We start from the raw sequence: 17438 nt of genomic DNA on the forward strand, positions 1-17438 counted from the left end.
GGCGAGGTAACGGCGCAGGTTGGGCGCAGGCCGCCTCAAAGCACTCGGCCCTAAGTGGAGCCCCGGCGCGGGGCGCTGCTCCGGGCAGCCGGGGGTTGCTCAGCGCCCCGTGCTGTGCTTCCTCCGGGGGGGCTGAGCCCTCCTAGGGTGGCCTTGCCGCCTCTCCGTGTGGAAACCGCCCCGCAGCCCCCGCCTGCCTCCCGCCGGGGCTGGCAGCCTCCAGCCTTGCCCGTTCCTGAGGCTGCTCTTGCTCCTCTGGCAGGGGGGCAAAGCAGCTTTAGGAGAAAAAGTTGATTTCAGGCTGGTAAACTGCTGCTTCCCACACAAGGGCCGATCCCGAAACTGCGGCGGTGAGCCCCACCCCTCCACCACCTTCACACCAACCCTGGCCCCTGGTCCGCTCAGCACCAGGAGCTTTGCTGCGGGGCCGCAAACCTCCTGCTGCTGCAGGGGTCATGGCTGAATTCCAGGGCCTCGGTGGGGGATGCAGCCTGCCGTGCAGAGAAGCCTCAGGATGGCTTAAGGAGAGAGCTGGGAAGCCTGTCACACAGGAGCCTGGTCCTTTGCAGAGAAGATCTGGTTCAGCCAGGCATCGGGGAGTTCATTAGATCACGTAAAGTGATGGGGAAGTACAGTCCCTTCTGGCCCACGGTGTGCAGCCGGCCAGACCAAGTCATTTTGGAGCCTGAGGGGCCTGCTGAAATCTAGTTAGAGGGCTTTAGAGATTAGATTTGTGGGAGCAAAGAGCAACGAAATTAAATTTACATGGGCAGAAACATTTCTGAGCTGCTTGAAAATCAGACTTACCGTAGGTACTTCAGGCATGGCGACTGTGGTGGACCATGACATTATGGTTCATAATGGCAAGGTTTGGTTCAAAACCAAATCCAGACAAAAGAAACAGGGGTGTTTGTGACCTCTAGACACGAGACCCTGCTTCCCTCAGAGTGAATGACCAGGAGACTGGCTCCTGTTGTGCCTTCAGCAGAGCGGAGTTTGGCTGCTGACGCAGAGCGAGGCATGGGACGGCTGCTGCGGTGCTGCCCAGTGCTCCTCTGGTGCCTCAGCCTTGGCAGGTGATGGGTAGTTTTGCTGCAGGCAGATACGATCCACTGGCACACTTGTGCTGGACGGTTCCTGGCCTGCGAGAGCCGCAGGTGGCTGTGCTGCCTGTCCACAGCCACAGGTGGCTGGGTGGCCGTGGGGGCCGCTGGGGTGAGCTCTGGCAGCCTGTGTGACAGGGCCGCTTTGCTGGCCTGGCCAGGAGTTTGGCTGCTGACGCAGAGCGAGGCATGGGACGGCTGCTGCGGTGCTGCCCAGTGCTCCTCTGGTGCCTCAGCCTTGGCAGGTGATGGGTAGTTTTGCTGCAGGCAGATACGATCCACTGGCACACTTGTGCTGGACGGTTCCTGGCCTGCGAGAGCCGCAGGTGGCTGTGCTGCCTGTCCACAGCCACAGGTGGCTGGGTGGCCGTGGTGGCCGCTGGGGTGAGCTCTGGCAGCCTGTGTGACAGGACGGAGCCGCTTTGCTGGCCAGGTCCAGCAGCACTATGTGCTCTGCTCCAGCCCAGCCTTTTTGGGAGCCTCCTGGTCTGGTGTGGGAGTGCGGGGCTGAGATTTCCCTGGACGTGCTGGGGGGGGGGCTGCTGACAGCCATCTTCAGCTGCTGCCATAGGATGACCATGCTCTGTGTTCCCTTCAAACTCTTCTAGGAGGGTTTGGCCCAGGGAAGGTGAAGGATCCTTCCCCCGTCGTCCCCCTTGCCTGCTGGCCTCTGGCAGAGGAACAACAGACCAGCTTTGAGGTATCACCAAGCCCTGAAGCTCCCCTGTGGTGAGCTCTGGGTGGAGGTGGCCCACCCCTTGCCCCGTCCCCAAGACGGGGGTGCTGGGAGGTTGATGTGCCGGAGACAAGTTCCCTGCTGGGCTGTTTGCTGCGGTGCCTGGAGGGTAGGGAAGAACCTTACGTGAAGGGTGCTGGAGCCTCCTTTCAAAGCAAACAACTCAAGGAAATGCAAGCTGCCGGTCCTCGTCCTCTGGGCGCTGTGGGGCACAACTCTGCCTTTCCTTGAGTGCTCATGGGGGTGGGATGGCTTGTCCTCCTGTGCCCTCACTTAGTTGTCCCCGTCCGTTTCGTTGCTGCAAGCCGTGGCTGACAAGAAGGTGTCTGCTGCTGGTTTCTTCCACCCCTGCTTACCCTTGAGTCACTTCCTTCCTGAGTTTGTACAATCGTGCAGCCCAGCTGCTGGTGCGGGGCAAATGTAGCGCAGCAACCCGCAGCATGCCAGGGGCTCGGACCTGGGGGCTGGCCCTGAAGAAGGCCGGCTGTGATGGCCCCGTCCCACCTGCCTGTCCAACCAAGGCCTCCTGTGGCACGGGGAGCTGGATGCCCGGGGACTGTGTCTAGGATTAGGGGCTGAATTGCATCTGCAGTGGAGGAAAGTGTTATGAAAGTGTTTCTCAAGAACTGATAAACGATGTTCAGCCCCCCCTGATTTCAGAAAGCCATGACTTGGCAGGGTGGTTTAATGTATTTCCAAAGGGAGGTGGGAGATTGTGTGTGTGTTGGCACTGGGCAGGGGGAAAGGCAATCCCTGGAGAGGTTGGCTGATCCCAGCAACCAGGCAGACAAGTATTTCAGTACTTAGTGCTTGCTGTGATGTAAATTTTTTGGTCTATCTAGAAGCTTTCCCACCCCGTCCTACAGCACTGGGCATTTACTCCAGCAACTGAAGTTGGAATAATATCTAGTTCTTGGATCTCGCTTTTCAGAGGCTGGCTTATCTCTGGAGAAAGGTGGGAGTGTCCCCACTTCACAGGTGGGAAACTGAAGTGATGAGCCCCGGGCGATGCAGTGAGTTGTCTGTGGAGCCGGGATTAGAGCAGGAATTCCTGTCTCCCAGCTTTGTGTCCTCTCTCTGAGAGCCCCTCCCTGGAGTAAGCAATCAGTCTGGAATGAGTAGGTGGCATGAACATCCTTACTACAGCAGAAGAGCTTCACACCAAGCAAGGCTTGGCCTCGAGAGGTGATTAGTTATGCAGAGGTCCTGAGGACAGGCCTGGGAGCCAAGAACTCTTGTGCAGGCGTAGAGTAACCTGTGGCTTTAGGCACTCCTGCCCCAGCCCCGATTCTTCACTCTGACTACGAATCACTGAGATATCCAGGTGAAAGGTCTTCGTGTTCTTGGTTGTGACTTTGTTCAGCAGCCAGAGTGGTTGTTCCGTCCGCTTCCTCTGGCAGTCAGAGGCTCCAGTGCTTTTGTTCCGCCAGCCAGGAGACGATGGTACCACTTCAGTCTTGTTTTCCTTGCCTGGGCTTGCTTGTGTAAATGGACAGAGGGTGTCTCCTCTCTAAGCTCCTGGTAAGGCTAGGCTGCAGTTGGATGTCCTTGCTTCATAACTCATGGTACCAATTTTGTGTGCCCTGCAGGTGGTGGCGGAAACCGGAAAGGCAAGAGTAAGAAATGGCGCCAGATGCTGCAGTTCCCCCACATCAGCCTCTGCGAGGATCTTCGACAAACCCTCGGTGAGATGCGGTGGCTGGCAGGGGCTGAACAGCGTCTGGGCTCTGTTCCGGAGCGGGGCCGGTGGGTGAGCGTGTGTGGGTGTTGTGCACCCAAAGCTGGGTGCACGTGAAGGCAGTTGAGTCCCGCGAGGGTCAGGGACATATAACGGGGCACATGTTGGCCAAAACCGGGCCAGGATCACTCAGAGCTCAGGGTGTAGGGAAGAAACAACGGGTGGGTAAGTCACAGCTGCATGGCGCTCACTGGGTAGTGCCTGTTGCTGTACCCACATGCCTTCCAGACTGTGATGAGCTTCACTAGAGATATGCACCCTTCTCTGTGCAAACAGACCTGCTCGGTGTTGCAGAGCTTTGGAGCATCGCTCTGGGGTGCCTTTGCATAACTAACAAAGGTCCAGCTAATGTCTTCTGGACTCCCTGGCTGGGATTCAGCCCTGCTCTGCAGACCTTGGCTTCTAACACTAATGCAGCAGCTTTACTTGGGCAAAACTGGGTTCTTGCTGTGCGGTATGGATGAGAATTGTACAGTTGGGCAGGGCTTGGCCTGTCATTTTAATACTGCACTTTGTACTCTTCATGGTTTTAATGTTGTTTGTGCAGCAGGCTTGGTCCTGAGATCATGTGAAATTGTTTTGGGGCATGGAGGGTGGGAATGCTCTGCTTCCTGGGAAGGGAAGAGTTTTTTAAAGTTGTCACTCCGGATTCAGCTGCCAGCTGGAGAGTGGCACAGCTCTGGCCTTGTTTCAGAGCAGGTGTCACTGGGCTGAGTGGGTTTGGGAGGTTTCTGCAGCTCCAGTCCCCAGTTCCACCCTGCCCAGGTTTTCCAGGTCCTGGCAGCCCCAAGGAGACGAGTGGCTCCCTTTGAGGGCACATGGGACTGTAGCACTTGGAATAACTCAACCTCCATCATCCACACTGTAACCTCCAAGCTCACAACAGCGTGGTTCTGCTGCTGTGCACGCCGTGCACCACCTCCCGGGGCCGGCTTCACAGCCAAGTGTAATCAGATGGAGACTCTCACCTTGGTTTTTCTGCAGACTGCCTCTCTGGAGCAGGTCCTGAGCACTGAACTCAGCTCTAGCCTGGGCTCTCCTTGCAGCTCCCATCTTGGCCATCTCAACCCCTATCTGCTTCTCTGATTTGTGTGCCCTCAGCAGAGCTTTCCCTCAGCTGATGCCCATCCTCTGCCCACAGCCACCCTTCCTGTGGGTGTCATGGCATGTTTTCCAGCACTGAACTTCACCTTTGTTGTGCTGCCCGTTTGCCGGTGGTGAGTGCTGGTGGTCTGTCTCTGCTGTCCCACTGTCTGGGACAGTGACCTTGTGATGCTTTGGGAGGCAAGTCCCTCCCAGCAGCTGGCTGTCACCGCCCGTGTCCCCACTTCCCCTTGGGGAGGCATGCGAGAAGTGCTTCTGGCCCAGGTGGCAGCCGCCTCACTTGGTTTCCCCATGGGAAAGATGGCCCCGATCCTTGTGCTTGGGTCACTCTTTGGCTGGAGTGGTTTTGTTTTCCCCTCGCAGCCTGCTAGAAAGGCATTTCTCTCCTATTCTAGAGGCTTGGCCGGACCATGGGCATGGTGGGCTGGTTGCCCACTGCAGAATTAAGCTTTGTGTGCCCTGACCGCAGGCAGCAACCTTGTGTGAGCCTGGGCAGCAGCGAGGGCAGCCGAAAGCTTCCGATCTCACTGGCAGCAAGCTCTTGTCCTTCCCAGCTGAAGAGAACTCCTTCCCCTGCAGACACAAGGAAACCGGCCGGTGCGGCGGAGCTGGCGAGGCAGCCTCCTCCCCCACCGCAGCCCGGTCTCCTCATTCTGATGCACCCTCAGGAAGCCGCAGCTTCCTCGGGAGAAACTACTGCGTGGGGAGGGGAAGGCCGGCAGTACCCAGCCCCAGGGAGTGCTGGAAGATCCCCTGCGAGGCGGTGGACAGCTGCACATCTGCAGCCCACAGCCCTTCATGGCAGTGACTGTAACAGAAATCTGTTCTGGCCCGCAATCAGACAACATCTTATGAGTGGAAGGGGAGAAAAAAAAGCAGAGAACTGGAAGTGCTCTGGATAGTCAAAGGGGTTTGTGCCTGGGCTGCCAGGCTTCAGAGAGGGGTAGGAGGAATCAGCAGGGAAGCCGAGCTCCAGAGAGCAGTAGGAGTTGACGTACAAGCAAGTGGCTGTCCCATGGAGTGGGGGCGTCTAATTGCTGTGTGCAGCATTAACAGGACATCTGTGGAAATGCTGCCCTCCATTTTGATGCTGCTGCTTCCAGCAGGGCCTTTGGGAATACGAGTGGTTTGTAAGAGTCATCAGAGCAACTCTTGGCCTGGATGATCTGCCTCAAAATAAGCTCGGTGTGTTCCTCATGTTCCAAGGAAAGTTGTGTGTCTGGAGTAGTCGGTCGATCTCCTGGGGAGAGGTTTGAGAAGAGAGCCTCCAGGCAAGTAGGAGACACGAAGATCCCTTGCTAGAAACAGGAGGGGCAGGCTGTACAGAACAGCAAGTCAAACCTCATTCAGGGAAGAGGATCTTCTGTAGGGGAACTTGTCCCCATTGGGTGCATTTCACTCTCCTGGGAGTCTCAGGCTGGTGGGACCTGTGAGCAGCCAGCTGACAAGTCACAAGCCTCCCCACTGCCGCCTGTGCCTGGGACGGTGGGCTGTGACTGCTCCTTGGGGGTTGGCAGTGAGTAGTCTTCTCCACATTTGCAGAGCGGGACTACCACAGCCTATGTGAGAAGCAGCCCATTGGGCACATGCTCTTTCGGCAGTTCTGCGAGACACGACCTGAGCTGTCACGCTGCGTCAAGTTCCTGGATGCCGTGGTAAGAGCAAAGCCCGTTGGGCTTCGATGGGGGAGGCAGGGATGTTCTTGGCACCCTGGGTATGGACCAGTTGGCCCTGGGTGCTCCGGCAGTTTCCAGGTACTTCTGGACACATAGGGTTTTCCTGGAGAAAAAAACTGAGTTGCAGTTTCTCCAAGGCTGGGCCTTTGCTTAGGGAGCTGTTTGCTGGTGATCTGGTTTTCCAGGAAAGCATGGGAAACCTTGGGCAGAGGGTGTTGCTGCTCTGCTGCTGTTGCCCGGTAGCAAGGCTCGGTTCCTGGCTAGACCTGCTCCTCATGCTGTTTGCTCTGTGCAGGCAGGGTACGAAGTGGCTCCAGATGAGAAGCGGAAGGAATGTGGGCAGCACCTGATTGAAAAGTACTTGAAGCCAAACGTGAGTAAGGAGGTTGTGTTTCCTGCCTGCAACGGTAGAGCAGTTGGAAAGCTGACAGCTGTCATTACCCATGTCCTGCCACAGTGAATGTGCTGGGCAGGATGGTGAGGGCAGAGTACAGAGCCACCCTGCTACCTCACAAGCGACCGTTGCTGCTTTTCCCACTGGCTGTAAAGCAGATGGCCGCCTGTGTGCTGTTACTGTGGGCTTCTCCTTCCTGGGAGGATCCTTGTGCTCTGCTCCCTATGTCTGACTCCATCCCTTTGTCCCCAGAGTGAGGACCATGTGCCTGAAGTCCCCTCGCAGCTGGTGGATGGCTGTTGTGAGAGGCTGGAGCAGGAACCTTCCAAGGAGCTCTTCAAGGAATCCACTAAGTAAGTTGGAGGGCTGGGGCCTGCCTGCAGGTCGCACCATGGCACGGGGTAGATGCTGCAGCTAACTCACCTTGTCCCTCATGGTCCCTTCCTCCAGGAGAGCGAGGGCTGGTGCTAAGGCTGGGGCCTGGGGAGTTTTGGGCTAGCAGTTTGCAGCACAGCTACAGGAAAGCAAGTGCAGGGAGCTCCTGTGGGCTCTGGGAGCCACAAGCTGCTGCAGAAGCCTCTGTCACTCTTCTGAGTCTGCCATGGGTCTGAGTTGCCATTTGGGAAGACCCCGTTTCAGCGAGCCTCACCATCTGGCTATGCTGTTCCTAGTCTTGTGCCAGGATCTCGTAGGCACCCGTAGAGCAGAGCTGACAGCTGCAGTGCTGGTGCCAGCTGTCCTCTCCCGCTGGCCGCAGATGTGGCCGTTGTGGTTAGTTACACTGGCTGTTGCTGCAGGGATCTAAGGTCACTTCTGTTCCCATCACAGAAGCAGTGGCTGAGGTCCTGGCTCCGGGTGCGAAGCGGAAGCTGTTAGGCAAACCGGGCTTACAGCCTCCACCCCTCCCTGAACAGCAGCTGGAGCACATTGCCTAATCGAGTGCAGGGCTGTGGCAATGGGTTTGCTGCAGTCTTCTGGGGAGCGTTAGCTCTGTGTGTGGTAACTAGTGTCACTGTCTGAATGCAGAGCCTCCAGGCTGGGCCCTGCCTGCTCTTGGCAAGCTCTGAAAGGGGAAGAGCCCATCCGCTTCTCCTTGATGCATGTCTCCAGTCTAGACACTATGTCTAAGGCTCTTTACTCCGCTGGGCAGCCCTGGCACTGGTCTCCGAGGCAGTTAGCTCTCTCAAGCAGGATCCCCTGTGGCCTTTTGTGCTGGATATTCATCTGAAACTGAACAACTCGGCGCCTGGTGCTGAACATTGCTAGCAGCTTTCGGCAGCTGATTACAGCCTTGAGTGTGCATTTGCCCTGTGAGCAGAGAGGCAATTGCAAAGAGTCCCATCGTCCCTCTTTGTCCCGCAGCCCGGGCTGGTGCTGAGAGTCCACAATTAGTGCCAGCCCCATCCCAGGGTGCTGTGTTCATCACAGCGGTACCTCCAACGTTCCTTTTGCATCAGACTTAGCGCGGAGGGTGGGCTTTTTGGGCCAGGGCTGCACAGGGTATGTGGGTGATTCAGCATCAGGCTGGGTGAGGGGATGGCAAAGTAAACGGGTGCTCAGGGCTGCTCACCTCCTCTTTCCTTGGACTGCCAGCCTTTTCCATGGCTGTGAGCAGCTTTCAGGAACCTTGCTGGCTCTGCTCTCTCCTAGGCTTATCCACGACTACCTGAGTGTGGCTCCCTTTGCCGACTACCTCGACAGCTTGTACTTCAACCGCTTCCTGCAGTGGAAATGGCTGGAACGGTAACACTCCCCGGCATCACTGGGAGACCTGTGCCCCGCTCGCATGGGCTGCCTGAGAGGTCCCTCGGGCTCCTTCCCGTGCTGGGCCCTGGCAGGAGCCAAGGGCCTAGCCTTGCTCTCCTTCAGGGCCCTTTATTGGCACCATCAGCAGCCCCAGCCTTGCTTGCCTTGCAGGGAAGCAAGGTCTGCTTGAGCAGGGGTTTTGGGGTGGGCCACAGTCTGTCAGGCCAGGGCATGGAGGTGGTTTGGGCTTCAGGCCCTGCTCTGTCCCTGCTCCCATCTCACTCCAGTTTCCTTTCCCTCACAGGCAGCCAGTGACCAAAAACACTTTCCGCCAGTACCGTGTGCTGGGCAAGGGCGGTTTTGGGGAGGTGAGTGACCAGCATTTCCTCTGCATTCGGGGTACCAGGCAGCCACCGTTGCCTGCTCTACCAGTAGGGCCTGGGTTGGCCGTCAGGGTGCCACAAGCTGCTCCAGCACCTAGAGGCAGGTGCTGCTGGCTCGGGGGGCTGTGGGGGCCCTGTGCTGGGCACTGCTGTGCTCTGGGCATTGCATGATCTGTCAGTTCCCCCCTGAGGGGCAGGAGCTCCCCTCTTGCCAAGCACTGGAGGTGTGGAAGGTGTTGCACAGGGTAGGTAGCACGTGCCCTGTGGTGCGTACTGCTGCCTGGGCAGAGAGTCAGGTTTGTTCCCAGTGTCTTGGCAGGGGAAACTGCACTCCTGAAAACTGTCACTGTCAGACTTCCTTCTGTTTCTGGAGTGGCCTTCTGTCTTCCCAGGCACCAGCCGTGGTGCTGCTACAGGTGACAGGGGCATCGCAGCCCTCTGCTGCTTGTCTGTGACATCTGGAGATGTCGCTGTTCCCTGTGTCCTTGCTTTGACAATGGGCTTCTCGCTAACCTCAGAGTGAGGCGGGGACAGGGACATCTTTGCCTTCCCGTGCCTCTTCCTGAGAGCAGAACCTAGACCCCCACCCTGGAGATGGCAGCGGGAGGGTGCTGAGCCTTGTCCCCCCTCCAGGTTTGTGCCTGCCAAGTGCGTGCCACGGGGAAGATGTACGCCTGCAAGAAGCTGGAGAAGAAACGGATCAAAAAGCGGAAAGGAGAGGCCATGGCCCTGAATGAGAAACAGATCCTGGAAAAAGTGAACAGTAGGTTTGTAGTAAGTACATAGGAATTGCTCTCACTTCGCTGCGGTGGTTGATTCTTCCTCCAACCAGCCGGCCCGGCACCTCTGTGCTCCTCACCCCGCGTGGAGAGGCAGGAGCAGGCCCTGCCCATGGGGTAGGGTTCTGGCAGCTGCAGATCTCTCACAAGGCTGGGGTCTGGCAGGACCTCCTAGTGCCTCCACAAGATGCTGTAAATGCCCCCAAAGTGAGGCCCAAACACCCGTGTGGTCTCACAGGCACCTTCTTAACCTCTGGGGCACAAGAAAGCAGCGAGAACTGTCTCCAGACAGCCAAGTGGGCAGAAGCCCAGCCCTGAGCTGTGTGGTGGGGAGCTCTCTCCCTGGCTGCACTGAGGTGTGGACAGCCTGAAACCTCTCTTTACAGAGGATTCATCAGACGCTTCCCCGGGGTTGCTGTTGGGTTCTGTTTGCCCCCGGAGGGGAGCAGTTCTGGTTCGGGAAAATAGTGTCCTCCCTGTCTGAGGAAAGCTGGGGGTATGCTGGGGCTGCTGGGCACTTCCACGTCCTCCCTGGGTTTGCACAGTTCCCCCTCTGCCTCCTCTACTGGCAAAGGCCCAGTCCTGCTGCCCATGAGTGGCTGCTTGGGTGACAAAGTGTCCATCAGAGCGTGGGCACCTCCCTCTTCCAGCTGTGTCTTCTAACAGCCTTTCTGCCCTGAATTGCAGGTGAGCTTAGCCTATGCATATGAAACTAAAGATGCTCTCTGCCTAGTGCTGACCCTCATGAATGGAGGGGACCTCAAGTTCCATATCTACCACATGGGAGAGGCTGGCTTCGAGGAGCCCCGCGCAGCTTTCTATGCTGCTGAGATCTGCTGTGGCCTCGAGGACTTGCACCAGGAGAGGATAGTGTACAGGTGCGCGCTGCCTGGCCCCTGCTGGGAGATCTTGTATGGGCTGCAGAAGCAAGAGGGTTCCTGCTGCTCTTACTAGCCCAGCTGGGTCTGCCTGCTCAAGAAAATAAGCTCAGGCTTGAAAGCAGCACAGAGCTGGGTGAGAGGGGATCAGGAACAGAAAGCTGATCTCGTGGGAGAGACGGGAGAGCTTAGCTCGGCTTCCTCGTGCTGGTAAATGATCACCAAGAACAGGATGTGATCATGCTATGATCGCCTCGGGGCAGGCACTTGGGTGCTTAACTCCCCGGGCAATATTGACACTAGAACAAAGGAGGGTAGGCTGCCCTGATACACTCAAGATTGAGAGCTGGGCAGGAGGGAGAACAAGCTGATTGTATGACTGTACTCACCAGGTTGTGTGATGCAGCGTTAGGGATAGCATGGCTAAACATGGAGCCGGAAAGTCCCTTCTAGTCATACCCTATGCCTTGCCCTGGGGCAGGACAAGCAGAAGCAGCCTCTGCTCCTTCTCTCTTGCACGGCCTGTCCCATAGTGAGTTCTGCACCTGCAAAGAGGGAATCAGCCACAGGCTTACTGCTTCCCTGCGGAGGGTTGAAGGTTGTCATGTCCTGCCTCTGCCCGGGAGAGGAGAGCTTGCAGGGCTAACTCCAGAGCAGGGGTGAGGGGAAGATTATCTGTGTGCCTGAGGCAGGGGCATTGCATCCCTCTGCTGCTTATCTGACTTCTTGAGATGTCGCTGTTACTTGCGTCCTTTGCTTTGACAACAGGCTTCTTGCTAATCAAGTCCCTTCCTTCCTAGGGACCTGAAGCCAGAGAACATATTGTTGGATGACCATGGTGAGTGCAGGGTCAAGAGGAGCCCTGGGCCTGAGTCCTTCCCTCTTCCTCTGCTTGAACCAGGGTTGCTCTGTGTTCTTGTCTGCTTCAAACATTGCCCCTTGACCTTGTCCTGTTAACTTGCCGCCTCCTCCATGCAGGTCACATCCGTATCTCAGACCTGGGGCTAGCTGTGCACGTGCCGGAGGGCCAAACAATCAAGGGCCGGGTGGGAACAGTTGGCTACATGGGTAAGTGGCCCCGGTTTAATCAAAAAGTGGACTCTGACTGCACACGCACTCTCCCTGCGCTCACACGTCCCTCACCCCTGCTCCTGTGTAGCTCCGGAGGTGGTGAAGAATGAGCGCTACACGTTCAGCCCAGACTGGTGGGCTCTGGGCTGCCTGGTGTACGAGATGATCGAGGGACAGTCCCCCTTCCAGCAGCGTAAGAAGAAGATCAAGCGGGAGGAGGTGGAGCGGTTGGTGAAAGAAGTGCAGGAGGAGTACTCAGAGAAGTTCTCGCCTTGTGCCCGCTCCCTCTGCACTATGGTACGAGCGTGCGTCCCTGTCCCTTTGCTCCCACAGCCTTTTTGCATACAGCAGGAGAACATCGAGGCTGCTCCCTGTAGAGGTGCTGGTGGCAGCCAGGTTCCCTTGTCTCTGATAAGGCAGCGCAGGGGGGTCCAGAGTGTCTTATTTCCTCGCTCTCCCAGCTGTCTAGCGGGCCCGTGCCGTCCCTAGAGACGTACTGCAGGAGCCTGGCCAACCTCAGGGCTGCTCCTGCCCGAAGCACGCTCTGCCTGGGGCACTGATTTCCTTTGTGTTGCAGCTCCTGTGCAAAGACCCTCTGGAGCGCCTGGGGTGCCGAGGAGCTGGGGCCAAGGAAGTGAAGGAGCATCCTCTCTTCAAGCACCTCAACTTCAGGAGGCTGGAAGCAGGCATGCTGGACCCCCCCTTCAAGCCAGATGTAAGTGCCTGTCCGTGTTCTGACCTCTTCAGTCACTGGCGCTGTCAAGAGAAGCAGGAGCCCTGGGGTGGCTCACCTGAGGAAATGGCGCCCATCCCCTTCCCTCTTGTTTCTGGAGCTTGGCAGAACAGGGGTCAAGCAAGCTCTGGGCTGCAGGGAGAGGGGGCCTAGGCTTGGCCACGAGCCACGGTTGTTTGAGGTGGTGGTATCTTCATGCAGCCTGGCATTAGAGCAGTCTTTGTGCTGTTTAGCCCCAGGCCATCTACTGCAAGGATGTTCTGGACATCGAGCAGTTCTCCACAGTGAAAGGGGTGGAGCTGGAGCCCACGGACAATGACTTCTATGAGAAGTTTGCTACCGGAAGCGTGCCCATTCCTTGGCAGAATGAGGTAGGTTTGCAGGACAGGTCTTTGCTCCTGCTTGTGCCCACCATGGCAGAGTGTAGTGTCCTGCAGAGTTCATGCTGTGCCGGCTGCTCTTGCACTCTGCTGGGCCCTCGGTGACAGGCTTTGTGTGGTAGTCACTGCAGCCATCTGTGCCCTCTTCCAGATGATCGAGACAGAGTGTTTTAAGGAGCTGAATGTCTTTAGCACAGACGGCACGGTGCCCCCAGACCTGGACTGGAAAGGGCAGCCTTCTCCACAGCCCAAAAAAGGGTTACTCCAGCGCTTATTCAGCAGACAGGTAAGAGTGTTTGCCCAGCGTTTCCTCCACAGCAAGTCCTCTAGCAGCAATGAGCCTGCTCCTGTCTGTGCCAGGCAGATCTGGCAGGGAGGTGGGCATGAGAGGGCAGCAGGCAGTCTCCCCCTGTGCTGGGTGGTCAGACCCCAGGGCTGTCAGGGGGACCCACGCAAGGCTGCAGGGAGCCAGCCCTCGCCTGGCTGCCACTCCCCATGCTGGGGGAGTCGAGGGGGCTGGGATGGAGTGTCCTGGCTAAATGTGCTGCAGTCACACAGGCAGAGGGATGTTGTTGAAGGCACTAAAATAGCAAGTCTGCTCCCTTCCTACATGAATAATACCATCCCTGAAGAAGACCTTGCTCTTGGAATGGGCTCCTGGGCTCCCCAGAGCATTTCTGCCAGACCTTGAGCAGGCAGAGAGAGCAGAGCTTTCGAGGGATGAGGAGAACGGAAATGTCTTGCAGCTGTTATGGGCTTGCTTGCCTGCCTGTCTCCTCTGCCCAGAACAGTCTTTGCCTTCTTTCCAGGACTGGCAAAGTCTGGGCTGCTGCCTCTCGACAGCTGCTTGCAGCTGTGGGACTCAAGCGCGGTTGGCTCTGGACCCACTCTCAGCCACCTGGTGCTGACTCCTGCTTCCCCGACGAGCTCTGAGTTGTGCTTCACTGTTCAGTGGGCTGCCCCAGCCAGAGCCGGCTCTGGGCTGAGATACCCAGCCCTTCCTGAGGCAGGCAGGACCTGCTGGAGGATGGGCAGGTGCCTGTGGCAGGGGTTGAGCTGTGATTTGCCACGTGTTTTCTCTTTCCAGAGGTGAGCAGTCTCTCCTGGCTGCTCTGCTCAGGGAAATACCTGGTGGCCCGCGGACGTGGCAAGATCTGGGAAAGAGGAGTGTTGTCCTTCAGTGCCTAACCCCTTCCCCCAGCAGAGCACAAGCTGCTTGTTGTTCTAACTGCCCCCTGAGCCACTAATCCCGCTTCCCTGCTCTCGCTGCCTTCATGGGGGAGGCCTTGCCCTCAGCTTCAGCCAGAGCTGCCCCTTGCACCGCCGCTGCTGGGAGCTCCGCTCCCAGGGGGCTGTGGGAAGTTCCCTTCACTCCTCTCTTCGGATGTCCAGGACACACAGAAGGGTTGAGAAACCATGAAGTGTTTGGCATTGCCCCATGCTCAGAATCCTTCCCATTCCAGCAAAAAGGTTCAGCTGCTTCTGCGGCCGGCTGAGCCCTGAGCGGGGCAGATCATCTCTGCTGGCACTGAGCTGTCTGCCTGGGTGGCTGTATAGTCCACAGAGCCCATCTTCTTCCCAGCTTCTGAGCTAGTCAGCTGCGTGCTCACCAGTCTGTCTGCCAGGAGCTGAACCCCCAGATGCAGCTTGATTGTTTCTCTGCAGACTGGGGGTCCCCTCCAGCCCCTTGCCTCCATGTAGCTCTCCCACACGCAGGCCGGGGGGGGGCCTGGCCCTTCCCTGCCAGAGGGCAGCTGTATAGGCTGGGTTGTGTGACCATGCTCACCCTCTGCTTGCTGTGCTCCTCTCTCTCCCTCCTCCTTCTCCTTGCCCTTCTGACTTCAGGACTGTTGTGGAAACTGCAGTGACAGCGAGGAAGAGCCCACCCGGCTGTAGAGCACAACTTGTTCTCCAGCCCCGGGACCCCCTTACCTCTCCAGGTGCCCAGCAGAACAACAGCCCAGCCTGAAGGACAAAGGTAGAGGCGGCCCCGCAAGGTGGATTTGTTTACAGCTTTACACGTCTGTATTTGAAGACTGTGAGGATGGCTCCAGGGCTGGAAGCAGCACACGGCTCGGGCCAAGGCGCCTTTGGCCATGGGCAAGCCCTCATCCCCAAGACAGACCTGGATGCTTCTGAATCTGCCGCTTGGGATTGTGCTGTTGCTGCCCGCCGGCTGTTGCTCCCCTCCTGGGCCCAGGGTGGGAGGGAGGGATTGCGCCAGCGTGGGCCGAGGCCAGGCTGGAGCAGCTCTGCTGACACATTCCACAGTGCCGAAGCGGCACTGCAGGTTTGGTGTATATTTATATATGTCGGTCTGTACATATCACATGTCGGTTTTTAATCTATAGGTGGGGGCCTGCACTGCCCCCACCCTGTCACAGGCACAAGTGTCCTCCTATGGGGGGAGTGACGGTCCCAGCTTTGTTCCAGGGAGTCCTGGGCAGAGGCCTTCTGTGCCTTCAGGTGTTTAAAGCCTCTTTCCTGGACCTTTCTGGCCGTGCTGAGGCATCCCTGGCTCCAGCGGAGTCCATTGCTCAGCCCTGAGGCACAGGAAGCCGCTGTGCCAAAGCGTCTACCATTGCATCCTGGCAGCACAGCGCCGCTGCCTCATCCCCGCTTCCCTGTCTGCCGGAGCCTGCTTCCTCCTGCCTCGTCTCGCACATGCTGCCAGCTCCAGGGAGCTGATCCCGGCCCCCTCTCCAGACCGCCAGCAGGCTGCCTGTGGCACAGCGGGACACAGCCGCTCCCACAACACCTGCTCAGGAGGTACCCGCTGCGGGTCCAAAGGGTCGGTCTGATCCCCGGCATGGTGCAGGATGGCCCCAGTGCGGTCCCACCAGCTCCGGACCAGCTGTCTCTGCGTGCTGGGGGTGCTGCAGTCCGCAGGCCTGGCTAGGTATCGGAGGAGCAGACACGTAAGGAACTCTGCTCTCGGGGAGCAAAGCCGTGGTAAGGGGAATGTCCTTTCCTGGGGTCATGCTGTGAGCTGTGATCCAAGAGTGAGCGGGGCCGGGACCAGCCCACCCGCTGTAGTGGCTTAGTGTGCGTCCCCAGGGGTCCTGAGGAGCCAGCACAGCTCCTGTGCCTGAGGGCAGGGCAGGACTGGAGGGGCCAGAGCCCTGCGTGTCCCTGGGGAGAAGTGTGGGGCTCAGCCCACCTCTCTGTTCTGCTTGTCCTGTCCCCTCTTGTGCACACTTGTCCTAGCTGTGTCCCAAGCAATAACTCGACTCTTCTGTGTGTGTATGTACACACACGCGTGCGTGCTGCTGCCTCATGCTCATTCTGAGCCAGGCCCCCCGGGGGGGCTGAGCACCTACTTGGACCTGTGGTATCATTTGCTTGCCTTGCACTAAAGTTGGAGAGTATTTAAATTTTTAACCTTTTGTTAAGTGTAAGATTCGCCGTGCCTTGTATTGCTGTCGTGTCAAGGGGGACCCGCTCCAGGCCCTACAGCGTTGGTGGCTGTAAGGAGGAGAGGTGCAGGGACCCCAGTTCCTGGGCTGCCATGGGCTCTGCTGGTGCTCCTCTCCTGCAGGGAAGGGCTGGGGCTGCCCTCCAGGGCAAGGGCTGATGCTGAGCCCCAGGGACAGCGGGTGGCCCTCGCTGGCTTCTGGTGGGTGGTTTGGGTCGGTGCAGGGGCGTGACAGGTACAAGGCCTTGTGCCATTGGGGTGCTCGTGTCTGCTGTGGTCCCCTTTGGGGCATATCCCCCTGCTCCCCTGTCTGCCCTCGGCACAGCCCCTCCTGGGCTGTCACGGGTGTGCTGTGGGGCTGGGGGCAGAGTCCTGCTCCCCTCTGGGCACTGTGCATCGCTGCTTCGGGGGGAAACCATGCAGGGGGGGCCTTGTGCCAGCATGGGGCACTGCCTCCTTAGCCCAAGGGACAGCCCCTCGAAGAGGGGACACGGTGTGAGCAGGGTTAGGGTCATGACTGCCACGGGGGAGCGTGCCAAGGGGGACAGCCTGGTCAGGGTGGGTTTGGGGTCCGGGGTCGGTGGCAGGGCCGGCGGCAGCGTCAGCAGCCTCGTGTGCAGCGCCGGGGGGCCGCACACAGCTGCACAGGGATGAGAATAGCAAGTGCGGCTGGGTAGCTAGGGAACAGTTGCTATGGGAGCGGGCCGAGGAGGAGTTCTCACACTCGGAGGGGGCATCTTGGGGTAAAATCCAGTAATTTTCTGCAGCCATGGAAGGCAGGCAGGCAGGGCGGGGGGATGGGGACTGCCTGGGGATGGTTGCTCCCACTGCACCGGTCAGGGATGCTCATGCCGCCCTGCCGGCACTGCCTGGGCTGCAGCACCCTGGCATGGAGGTGCTGGGGTCACCAATGTGTTAGTGGTGTCTGTCACACGGTCAGCGTGGCTCTGCGGGCAGGGCCGGGGCGTGGGCAGCCCGTGGCTGAGCCGTGAGCAGGGTGTGGACGGGGCTCTGCCTGTCCCCAGCTCCCCCCTGCCCAGCGGTGCCCCGGCGTTTGGGGGGTGCCTTGTCCCCATCCCTATCCTTGCTGGGGGGGAGCAGCGTGAGGGTGAAGGGGTGCTGGTGTACGGCCAGAGCCAGTGGCTCTGGGCCCCACGGACACAGCGGGCCCTGGGTGAGCTCTGGGTGGGCACACGGGCGCTGGGGGCTCCTGGGCGCTGCCCCGAGCCCTGGGTCTGTGGAGGCAGCGCCGGCACACGATTTTCAGGGGTGAAGGATGCTCTCAGCTGTTGCCTGGGCAAC

The 17438-nt window shown here is 58.7% G+C and overlaps 1 protein-coding gene across 1 annotated transcript in view; it reads left to right on the top strand.

Moving 5' to 3' along the window:
- Nucleotides 1-3430: 3430 nt before the first annotated feature.
- Nucleotides 3431-17438, top strand: part of LOC103904327 (G protein-coupled receptor kinase 6) — an 18766-nt gene continuing 4758 nt past the window's right edge. The window contains 16 exon segments of the mRNA XM_019473786.1: nucleotides 3431-3524; nucleotides 6224-6336; nucleotides 6653-6730; nucleotides 7004-7104; nucleotides 8402-8494; nucleotides 8802-8865; nucleotides 9514-9643; nucleotides 10393-10537; nucleotides 11338-11375; nucleotides 11516-11605; nucleotides 11697-11905; nucleotides 12186-12323; nucleotides 12575-12712; nucleotides 12873-13007; nucleotides 13809-13810; nucleotides 14567-14867. Of these exon segments, the coding sequence (XP_019329331.1) occupies nucleotides 3473-3524; nucleotides 6224-6336; nucleotides 6653-6730; nucleotides 7004-7104; nucleotides 8402-8494; nucleotides 8802-8865; nucleotides 9514-9643; nucleotides 10393-10537; nucleotides 11338-11375; nucleotides 11516-11605; nucleotides 11697-11905; nucleotides 12186-12323; nucleotides 12575-12712; nucleotides 12873-13007; nucleotides 13809-13810; nucleotides 14567-14867 (1827 nt within the window). The 5' untranslated portion in view covers nucleotides 3431-3472.

This window comes from Aptenodytes forsteri, unplaced genomic scaffold (assembly GCF_000699145.1).
Source record: "Aptenodytes forsteri isolate BGI_AS27 unplaced genomic scaffold, ASM69914v1 Scaffold54, whole genome shotgun sequence".
Taxonomy (NCBI): Eukaryota; Metazoa; Chordata; class Aves; order Sphenisciformes; family Spheniscidae; genus Aptenodytes; species Aptenodytes forsteri.